We start from the raw sequence: 11890 nt of genomic DNA, 5'->3' as shown, positions 1-11890 counted from the left end.
TGTGCCAAGTCTGCAGCACTCGTCCATCTGCAAGATTGTGCATGTAGAGAACTGCCAGTGTTGTGATTTTAAAACTGCTGTGACTCTGATTAGTGGTACTGCAGCTTTTGCCTATCCTTTTCCAGTTTTTTTAAATTCCTGTGGAGACCTTTTTCCACATGAAACCTTATTGCAGACCTCCAGCATCAAGTTTCTGTTTCACAGTCTATATTTTCAGTAGATTCATTAGTTTTTCTTAAAGCATTGGTTTGATTGTTCAGAAAACAAAACCTGCGTGTTTTATGATACCGTGGTTGTGTCACTTTACATAGGTATTTGCCTTCAGAGGGCCTACAGAGAGGGCTTTTCAGCCTACACAAACGTGCTTCTATGCAGTCGTCCAATAAATACATCAGCATGTAGCTCAACATGGATGACCCTCTGCATAGGCTGAATGCTGATTGCTTGACAAGTGGGCCGGAACAGAAAGGCAGTGACAGCAGAAGAGCATGAAAAGCACAGACTGTTGCTGCAGTGGATACTTTTCATTGTTTTTCACACTTGGCTTCACTTCAGTTCTTTGTGTGTTCTTTCTGTGGTTGTCTGAAGGACCAATGACAACACAAGCAAACGTAGCCCACAGAACGGTTGTACCATATACTTTGGACGCTGTTTCTATCTGGCAACAGATGCTCTCTGCAGTCCACTATAGTCTGCCAACTGCCAATGGAGAACCACACTCAGTTCAGTACTGTGCTTGTCAGATATTAGAAATCATACAACTGTTGAAAGGTTATACAAACTTAAAACATTTGTCATTAGAATAGTTTTGGTGATACACTCTTAAGTAGGTGAGGTTAGTCTGTTATATCTTCAGATGTCTTGAAACACATTTTCTTCCCGATCAAACAATAGCAAAACCAATTTTCCATAATTTATTGTTTAAATGCAGGTGATTTATTAACAGCCATTTGCCATTAGCTCTTAGTTCTAAACTTTCCACTGACTTATTTTAACTTTCATGTTCTTGGCTAAATTAAAAGCATACCACTGCAAGACGAGTGATGGAAGTCGCCACTTGTCTTGTCACCGCTTAAGCTAGCAAAGAAGATGGAGCAACTACATCAGGGCAAAGTCTGGAGGTCCTGGTCACATCAGTCCCCGGGTGCTGAAGTTGCCCAGCTGTCTGGCAGATGCTGCAGGATGCCAGACAACTGGGCAGCACAGGTGCTGGTGCTATGGAAGACATCATGTTTAGTGCCGGTACCAAAGAAAACCACCCCACCAGTTACCTTGATGTCAAAGGTCATGAAGGTCAAGAGACTGGTTCTTGCCAGACTTAACTTACAAGTGAAACATCCTCTCGACCTGCTTCAGTTTGCATCTTGTAGGGATGAACAGCAATGTTATTTACCCTTTGCAGCATACTTACTTTCACCACTGGTGGTACTGGTGCCATTGTGAGAATTATGTTTTGTTTTTGTTTTTTTCCAGTGTCTTTAATACCACCCAATTTGAATGTGTGCTTTCTGTCTGTAGTCTTCTTTTCAGCTTCGGTCAATCAGTGTAGGAACAAATGCATTGCACGTGCATCACACAAACAATGCCCCATAAGACTTCTGCATTTTAAAAGCTCCTACCTTTGAAGCACACAATGATCGCCACTGTGATTATTTAGGATTTCTGAAACGATTATGTAGTGTTTTAATTTCATGTAAACTTATTGACATTTGAACTTGACTTATTGGGCTCTGCTTTGAACATAAGCACAGGTTTTTGACAGTTCCAGTGAAATATACAGTGGCCCTGAGAGGCCAAACGGACTGCAACTTAAGAAAACACCAGTAATAAGCAAAATGCTGCAAACCTAAAAATGTTATTGTTTGGCTTTTTCAGTGTTTTATTTGTTCGTGAGTAAATCAGTTTGGCTGAGATTAAAATAATTAGATTATTAGATTAAATAGAACTTAATTAATCCATTGGGTGGGTTCCTCCGGGATTTTCACACAGCTGAATAAACGTCAAACAGAAAACTGATTAAACAGAAGTGTGAGAGGGTCGAGAATTTACGCCAGTGTCCTGTTATATTTTAGATAGCAAGGAGCAGACAGCCGAGTTTATTAAACCCCACCGAGACAGCGCTGACGCAAATCTGAAGGCTAGACTGTCCAATTTCACAGCCGTTTACTTCCGGTCTACCCGACCTTCTGAGGAACCCACGTAGACCGCGAAGGCTGGGTCCTCAGGAGGATGCAGCCCATGAATTTGGACACGACCTAGGTGTGTTTTATCATGATTCATATAATACTGATGACGGATTTTTAGGCTAATAGTTAGGCTAACACACTTACCTCCCATCTTTTCTTTCCTCACAAAACCGATAGATCCTCCACTTCTTTTAAGTGTCTCCCAGCGCAATTCTTAGCATATTTTGGTTCCTGCAACTGATCCGTTGGGTTATTGTCTCCCCAGAAACACTTCCCTTGTGCTCTTGGGAATCTGTTTTTTCCTATTTCCGTTGTCATTTTTCCTATTTCCGTTGTGTTTTGTGTGCTTTGGCAGCGTTTTTCTTATTGCTGGTGTTTTCTTAAGTTGCAGTCCGTTTGGCCTCTCAGAGGAACCGTAGAAATACACCATAAGAACTTCAGCAAAATGCTCCACATTAATGCACTTTACACTAATACTTTTGGCAATCTAATCATGCATTCACAATTAATGTAACAGGTGCAGGACCTTGCCAAGGAGCCACCTCTCCCCATCCTTCTAGAAATGTGTGCGTGCATGTTTAATCAGATGGAAAAGCCTGTTGTTCTTTGAAGGATCAAGGGGTTATCTGCAGCACTTACCATAATGCTGCAGCAACGTTTCAGTGGGCCAAGTGAAAAGTTTGAATTCATGCTGCTGGTGTACAGTTAAGAGTATGATCAACAGTCTGCATCACCACCTTAGTTTTTGGTAGTTTTTGTAGGAATGATACCATCATCAGATGGTAATATATGTACTGAAACTGCACCATACTTGGACATAAATAGGCGTTTAATTGTGAAAATGTAAAGCTGATAACAGAGGCATGTGGAGAAACGATGGTGCAACTAAAAGCATCATTTGTTCTTTCATTAAAGTGTTTAGAGCTGCGGCTAGATCATTTTTAAAAAGCCTGTGATCAATTGCTGCCTAATGCAATTTTGTGGCTATAATAATTTCTAATTTTTAATATTGATCGGGGATCAGCTTTGCATTTTAAAACTCTCCTTTGTAGCAAGCAATTGTTTCCCTTCTGCTTCTTTTCTGTTATATTCCTTTGAAAAACACAAAAAATGTGAGATTCTATATCACTAATAACAAGCTAAGATGTTGCCTTTGTAATGTTGATTTAGCAACTTTTTCATGTTCATTGTCATCTCTATTGAGTTTAAACATAGGAGAGTCAAAACTGATATGCTAGTCTGAGAATTTATTATAAGGTATTGCATATTTGGCTAATCTATTTCTTCCTTTAATGGTCCTTTCATTACTGTCTGCAAAGGTTGGAGAATGGAACTGTCTCGCTTGTCTGCCCAGTTATATTTTTACATCATGACAGATGGGGTGGATAAGTAGGTGGTGGGTGTGGTGTCTCCCCATCGGTAAGAGAGGATTATGTGCTGGGAACTTTGGAGGCAAACACAAGTAGAATAAATATATAGAGAGCATGGAGTGCCATTCTGTATGGACAACAACTGTATGGACTGCCATCCAGTGGGTGTAAAACCTCGAATGGAGATTAAAAGTATTTTTCTAATAGCAGCTGGGGGAGGAAACACAGTTAACGTGTATTAAGTGTGTTTGGGATCTTGCTAGATGAAAAAATAGGACTATTCACTGCACATGAATGTAACCAGCACTGTTGTGAAGCAAACATCTCTTTATGGGGGTAAATATGCTTCACCTGTCTGGTGTTACATTATATTGTAAGTTTATATCCCGTTTTTCATACATAATAAGAACTACCATCCAAACAGTCGCTAAAATTAAATGATCAGGATAGCAAACAAACAGAGATGGATTTTTGTTTCTTTTTATTTACTTTTTTCCCTCTCTCATAACAGTTTTGAGTTTGAGTTAAGTTTTCTTGTTCTTTTTGACGAGGTAGCTTCTGTAGTAGAAGTTACTGAAGAGAATGATGAGGCTGAGAGAATATGCCAAAACAGTGATGTTCATATAGTCAGGGAAGTCACAGTCAGCAAACAGATTGTAGCTGGTATGGATAGTCACTATGAAAAACTGGAGCTGTAAAGAGAAACAATAGCATGATGGTAGACTTCCAGGGCACTGAGTACAAGAAAATTACAAGAGGATGGTCACGTAAGAGATGAAAGCAGTAGGGGATAACAGTTAGGCAATTTTCATACTTGCTATATGAGCTATAAGGCTTGAACACTTTCAGCAAGTTCCTCTGTATATTTGGTGTAGAGTGGTTGGAGAAATATCCACAGTCTTGTATATAGAAAATGGACAAAGCCATGTTGATGTTACCAAGTTATTAGTGAATAATGAATAATGAATTAGTGAATGGTTGTCTTGAAGTGGCTCTTTTACCTTTCTGTTTTCAAACGACAAGAAAGGAGTGAAACAGAGGGGCACTACTTGCTTATAGGGTAGTGACATGCCAGACACATGGGCAAGCTTACTCTCTCACTGGACCATAAGTTACAATTTTATATATAATATTATATTTTATATAAAAAAAAACCTGAGTTAAAATTGAGTTGTCTTCAGTGTGACTGGAAATCAGTGGTTAAGACCATAAACTGTCCCAGAAAAGACAAGCAAGAGTTATTTTCCCACTGACCTTTACAGAAACCAGAGAAGTTTGCCCTCTGCTGGCCATTAAAAAGAATGCTTACTTAAGCCCATCTTTTACATACAGTCTATGGAAATGACTCCAAAGTTATTCTTTAGTTACTCGTAAAAAGGAATGAAATTATATGTAATATTGATAATGTCATTATTAATCTTACACCCAGTGATGCTCACATGGAAACAAAAATAGTAAAGATTAGTTATCTTGCAGTATGTGGTGATTTTTTGGTCGTTTCTCAGTAACATATGTTGATATTTCTTGTGTAACCATATACATATCATTTAGATACTATGCAATATGACTGTTTTTTTCTTTCTCTTTTATAAAAACAGAGTAGGGTTGTCAGCAGAGAGTAACACGGGCAAAAGTACTCATTAAAAAAAGAAAATAAGTCACCATGTGAAGGTGTCCATTGGATTCATAAAGCTAGTCACGAGTGAACTACCTCAGCTTCAGTTAACTAAATTGTAAAGACAAGTGTTAATGATGGCTTGGGGGTCGTTTTGAAGGTCAGTGCAATTCATGTTACAGAATGGCAGTCAGGCACCATACTGACCTATATAAGCTGAAGCCATAAGGGAAAGAAAAAAATACAGGATGCATTGTCTTTTCATTAGACTATAAGTAGAAAACAGATGGTCCAGTAGTTAGCTGAGGAGCATCAGTGCTGCTAATCTGTCTCGTTTTGCCAGCAGTCAGTCAGAACAATGACAAACCAATCAGGAAGCCTACACGTTAAGCTCATCAAAACCAAATTATTAAGCCTCTGAGATCTAAGTCGTCGTTGGTGATGACTAAGCCTATCAGAATAAGGACTTTTTGGTCTTATTTAAGTGTGAGAGAACAAAGAAAATATTTCTAACTGACAAACATCCACCACTTTTTATATTTTTTCCCCATAAAGCCAGTTCTGGCTTTTTCAGGATTATCACCTTTGATGGCTTAGTAGTTGTTGTTATTGTACAAGCTTCTAAAGTACACATAGCAGAATCAGGAAGGTGACTGCCTTTATGCTACAGATAGAAATACAGACTGACGGCTTAATGAATCATAATGAACTATCCAAAAACATAAAAGGGAGCTAAAAATTAAGAGGAGATCATTTTTAAGTTAGAGGATGATCACTGTAAAATGAATGTGAATGAGATGCATACAGACCAGCTGTAGGGTGGTGAGGTAACGTTTCCACCACAAGTATTTGGTCATGCTTGGTCCCACAGCTGCCAGGCCGTAATACATGTACATCACTATATGGACGAGGGAGTTAATCAGACCTATCAGGAAAGCTGTAGACAGACACTCTGAATGAGAACCATATATTATCTTCTTGAATATTTCTGTTTGCTGCTCAAAGACTCTTATTCACAACATTTTGTAAAACTGGACTAGTGGGTTGTACTCACACTGTCCACCAGCCACATATTTAACCCCAGCCCACCAGTTGAAGATCATTGTGGCGTGGTGGTAGACATGGAGGAAGGTCAGTTGACTGTTCTTCTTCCTTAGGATAAAAAATATCTGAATCACAGAATCACACAAAGACAGTTAGGCAGAAGCATCTTGCAGCCATGAAAACACATGCTCGTATAAGCTTGCTTGAAACTCACAGTGTCACAGAGCTCTATAACTTTGGAGAAGTAGAACCACCAGCACACTCTGGCCATCTGTCCAAAATTATAAAAAGTACATTATTAACCTTCGTGCACTGCAGTTCAAACAATTTTAAATATATATATATATATATATATATATATATATATATATATATATATATATATATATATATATATATATATATATATATATATATATACACAGTTCTGTAAAAAATATTGAGCCATGAGCATTCTTTACAGTTCTCTATGAAAATTGGAAATGCAGAGATTTACTGAAATATGCAAACATAAATGGAAACAATTCTGTACAATTCCAATGAGCTGCAAAGTCCAACTTTATGAACACCTTTATTCTTAAACACAGCCTCAACTCTCTTAGGATACTTTCTTATAATGTTTCCTACTTCTCAAAGACAGGACTGTCAAATGCTGTTTATCTGATGTAGACAGCTTTTTAGGCCTGCCACCTCTTCTATTATGACATGATGTCAGTAACAAAGGATCCAATTTAAAATTGGCTCTTTGCTAAATTGTCTATTATGTGTAGACAAAACACTGTCTCATCAGTTGGCGTTAAGTGGGTTAAAAAAACAAAAAAACTTTCTTTTGAAAATGGTCAGGTACAAGGACTGGACTGAAAATAAGTGAAAAAGCAGCCAATGTTCAAAGATAAACTTCAGAAAGCCTGGAGAGCTATTGCTCTGCAAAACAGTCTAGCTGCTCAGAAACAAAATCCAAAGAAATGGCTCGACAGTTTTTTCACAGTAGTGTACATGTCAAAATTAATTTAGTGAAAAACATTTACCCTCATGGCCAATGGGCTGTCACTGTAGTCCACTGGCTGGCACAGCAGACTGTATCCTGCCAACCAGGAAGAGGTTGTAAACTGTAAAGAGAAAAGATGCTCTCATCACTGCTTGTTTTTTCTTTCATTTAGCAAAATGACGTTTCATTAAATAGGTAAAAATCCTTTACCAAATATTCCGTGAAGGAATAGGACACATGAACCATGTGGGACTATTTGATCTTTAAATCATGCTGTACACGGTGAAAATGTAGCCACTGATGAGCAGCACAGACTCCCAAACAGAGCCGATGGTAACATGTCTGTTTACACTCCGACAGATGTGGATTGCTTTAGGCGGTGTTTCTGTCCAAAATTACCTATATTAAACTATTTTATAGCTCACATTAGGATTTTACAGATTCACAAACTTTGACAGCCATTTGGACGGTTTATTTTTTTTTATGATCTATTTGCTCTGTGTGTTTTATATGCCAATAACTGTTTTAAGAGAGTTGACATGCAAGTACTAGAATCCACCAGCTACAAACTGCTACAAACTGAAACCACTGGGAAGTGAAGTGAGTTACAGTGATTATCTCAGAAGAGTGGAAGGTTCTGTTGGCATTTATGTATAATTGGACCCAGAAGAGATACAGCAGGGATTGAAGGACACCCCCAGTGGTTCTGTGTCCATCCCCCAAAACATCAGAGCTCTTTTGGTCCCATGAGTAACATCTAAACAACATTAAGCAGGTGGTTTTAGTGTCATTGGAAGTTGTATTATCCTATACTGACTTCCTTTTAGCTGCTCTGAATTCCCGCTCCCCGTTGTCTTTTCCGATAGTTCCTTCAAGCAGTATGGTATTTACCTCATAGAACATGTAGGCAGACAGGCAGACCATGGCAAAGTTGTAAACTATCAAGACAGGTCTGAGGTTGACTGGCTGCCTCCTTGCCATTAGCTTTGACCCCACCCATATAATGATCAAGTAACACAGGAAGACACAGCTAATTGGCACAGGAGAATAGACCAGAAGCCAGTTGTCTGTCCTTTTGTCTAAATGACAAGAAGGTGAGAGAAAAGCAGAAAGACCTTTAGAAAAAAATAAACTGCTAATCTCTGAGAAAAAAAATGGGTAAATTAATTTACATGCCTCCTTTTTCCAAAATCCCATGGTAAAATAACTGGACTTTCTGCCACACAGTGAGCGCTTGAAAATCCTGAAACAGAAAAAAACGAGAGAAACTTTGATTTGCAAAGCTGAAGCAAACACTAACGTTTTAAAATGAAATAATATAAGTCTCTCACAAAAAAACAGAAAACATCAAACACCTTTTTTGGTATAATGATCACACCTGCTTATATGGCATTTATAATGTTCTACATTATTGATTTTTCTAATATTGTGTTCATTCTGCAAAGGCCAAACATGATTTGTCACTGCATTAAAGTTTCATTTTGTTGTATTGGACTGGACGAGGTCTGGTTTCAAAACCCTCATCATAAGATGATGACTACACATAAAGTCATTTGCCGGTTTTTTGGTACAAACCACAAAATGTACTCATATAAACTTTTTTATATCAGTACAACTAACTGTTCCCAGCACTTTGCACGCTCATAAATAGTACTCTTCTCAAAAAGTACTTTGCAACAAACAACACCTCGCTGCAAAATTGATTAAACTACCAGGAGATAATCTGGATTACAATTTAAGGATTATGTGCACTAATCCAAACGTATCTCTTTTGATAATGGATCCTCTTGACTAATAATCCTCTTGATGACTGGCTGACTGATGTGGACGACAGGGTGACACGTGTCCTGGTGTGTATTACAGTGCTGCCATCTAGTGTCTGAAGATGAAAGTTGCGTGCACAGCAGGTGTGTTTCTCTTTACTTCACCATCAGACTCCTCTTGTGGTGTTGCGCATGTTTGCCTCAGGCTTGGGTAGAACTTAAGAAATATACAGTCTTTTTACAGATAAACTGGATCACTACTACTCTGAACTGCTATGTCTCAGAAGAGTTGATTCATTAGTTTCACTATTATATATATAAAAAAGGGAAAAAAAATACAAGAAGGGGGAAATCTGTATAAACCTCCTACTGGACTTTGCCATGGGATCAAAGAATGGAAATAAATTAACAACCCTTCTTTTTCCAGGCTAACACATGCTTCATCCACCATCAATGAAGCCAATGCCGAAGAGTCCGAAAGTGCAGTTCTTCTAATGACTTCCAAAGAGTATCCGTCCCATTAGACTACCATGTTAAAATGTCACTCATTAAAATAACAGGTATCCAGCCTGGCAACTATACTGGTATTGAATTTGAGCATGTATGTAGTGTTGGTGCCTTTAATAGTATTTTTACTGGAATTCTAAGCTAAATAATGTGGCTACAGCAAGTTGGTGCTCCAGTTTTCATGTCTTTGTGTTGCACCTATACTGCTGATGGATGCAGCTTGTTAGCCAAGCTTGCTAGCCTTAGCTGATGACTTTGCATGGCACTCTCATGGGAGTGGGGAGTAAGGGATTACTATTGCAAAAACGGTAATGGGTGGGCAGGTGCTTCTCCAACAGCATCACCATCAACACAGGAGCAAGGCACCATGTACATTTCAATTCCTTTAATTTTAAATATGTTTATATTGTCTATCCTGTAAAATAGTCAGATATCTATTCATATTAATGTACAGAATTCACCTGCTGCTGCTACTACTGCACATTCACCCAGTGTATATACTATATGTGTGTATATATATATATATATATATATATATATATATATATAATGTTCTTCCTCTACACCCCCCCCCCCCCCCCCCCCCTCAATTTTTGCACATGTCGAGGAGCGTGTCAGGCTACATTTCACTGTGTGTTATACTTGTATAACTATGCATGTGACAAATAATAAAGAACCTTGAACCTTGAACCTTAATTAGATTACCGTTACTTTCCCGTAGGACCGCTGCGTTACTGCGTTACTAAAACCGTGATTTTTTGCGAGAATGTCTCATGACAGTGACATAAGTGAGTGCAACGTTTGTGACAACAGCTGTGTGAAGATCAACAATGGATGATATATGGAGTACGGGAGAGAGTATGAGCATGCAGCGTTTAAAGCGTGGAAGTACTGACCTTACTTTGAGTTTGATTCCATAAAAAGTGACAAAACGATTAGTGTCCGTTGTGCGTGGGAAGAAAACTTATTTTTACAGCGAAAAAACCCCCTAAACAAGCACCGAGTGCGCAACGACGTAATGGGAAATTCACAGAGAAACTCGCGGATTCTTCCACTGACCGCTGTAGCACACCTGCACCAGGGTAAACCTCCGCCTACCCTACTCCTGCTTTACAGGTGAAAATAGAGCAAAAGGACCGCTAGTCTTTGATTTTATTTATTTTCTGCTGTGTTTTACTTGCATCTATTTGAAAGACTGAGTGTAAACACAAAAAATATTTTATTTTATGTGCTGGAATGTGCAGAAAATAGGTTTAAATGTTAAACTAATTTCTTCAAGCCAGAGAATGTTGCATATAATTAAATTTTTGCTTGATGCATAAAGTTAAAAGATTAGAACTGATAAAACAAGTTAAAAAAAGAGACTTTTCCATTTGATTACATTTTGTATGATGGATTATGCAGAAAAAGTAGAATTGGACTGAAAGATCTATCGCTTTATCACCTCTTCAGGTTGTAAATCCTGCTTTTAAAAAGTAACTAAGTAACTAAGTAAGTACTTTTGAAAATAAGTAATCAGTAAAGTAACAGGATTACTTTTTTGGGGAAGTAATCAGTAATTAGTTACTGATTACTTTTTTCAAGTAACTTGACCAACACTGTTCATCAATAACCAATAATATGCAGCGGTGAGGAGATAAATTTGTTCTTTAACAGTCTGTTAATATTAAATGCACTCTGCTACTTCATGTAAGTTAAAGCACTATTTAGAAGCAGCAGGCTGTGTGGCCAAAGCTAGGCTAAGCAGTTAAGCCTTACCTGTGTCCTCATAAGGATTTACGGAAAACAATCCCTAACAGAGCTGAACAGAACTCCTATGTGCTAAGGTTTAACGTGTAGAGTAGTACTGAAGGGAAAGTTACAAGAAGATACTTTCAAGACCAGAAATATACAGTATTTCAAAATAACAGCATGAGCCTATGCATCTTCATTTATGCAGCAGTTATCATTAAGATAACAGCTTTTAACCACAGCAGCCTCCAACAATGTGAGGAGAATCTACAGTAAACACAGCTGAAAATAACATTCACATTCAAAATAACATTCACTTTACCTTCATTGTGATGGTCTATAGCTGTGATTTCTCTCTTCAGCTCTGTCCTGTCAGAGCATGCGGCATCTCAGTCAAGTCCTAAGCAGGACTGAGTCAATCAGTGTGTGTACTACGGTGTGTAACTGCCAGCTAAATCCTATCTGGAAATGCTACTGCAAGTGTGACTGAAGAAAATTCAAAATCATATGATACAAAATGTCAAATAAATTCAATATACAGCTTGAATTTTCACTTAATAGATAAAATAATAAATCACTCGGTGTCTACATAACTAGCAACAGACCATTGGTTTAAGGGAAAAGAAGAAGTTAAACTAAATTAATTGAATCCATTTAACACTGCCTTGCTACTGCCAGGTTTTTGT

General features: G+C 38.1%; 1 protein-coding gene across 1 annotated transcript; it reads right to left on the bottom strand.

Annotated features, from left to right (window-relative positions):
* Positions 1-4025: 4025 nt before the first annotated feature.
* On the bottom strand, positions 4026-11635 carry elovl8a (ELOVL fatty acid elongase 8a). The gene is made up of 8 exons (XM_085253332.1): positions 11527-11635; positions 8380-8446; positions 8095-8282; positions 7244-7324; positions 6430-6486; positions 6226-6340; positions 5981-6108; positions 4026-4248 (listed from the first exon to the last, which is right to left on the bottom strand). The coding sequence occupies exons 1-8, from the start codon at positions 11530-11532 to the stop codon at positions 4081-4083; spliced, it is 810 nt and encodes a 269-aa protein (XP_085109458.1). The 5' UTR covers positions 11533-11635; the 3' UTR covers positions 4026-4080.
* Between the last annotated feature and the right edge of the window lie 255 nt (positions 11636-11890).

Source organism: Mchenga conophoros, linkage group LG18 (genome assembly GCF_057382185.1).
Source record: "Mchenga conophoros isolate Kocher_MC1m ecotype Shallow Benthic linkage group LG18, M_conophoros_male_GT1.1, whole genome shotgun sequence".
NCBI classification, from domain to species: domain Eukaryota; kingdom Metazoa; phylum Chordata; class Actinopteri; order Cichliformes; family Cichlidae; genus Mchenga; species Mchenga conophoros.
The sequence above is the reverse complement of the archived record's forward strand: the minus strand, read 5'-3'. Positions and strand labels throughout refer to the sequence as shown.

Excerpts from the sequence above, each read along its gene's own strand:
- elovl8a (XM_085253332.1), bottom strand. Across the intron at positions 8,283-8,379 it reads TGGGATTTTGGAAAAAGGAG|ACAAAAGGACAGACAACTGG; the intron begins GCATGTAAATTA and ends CTTGTCATTTAG. Across the intron at positions 6,487-7,243 it reads ACAGCCCATTGGCCATGAGG|ATGGCCAGAGTGTGCTGGTG; the intron begins GTAAATGTTTTT and ends AATTTTGGACAG.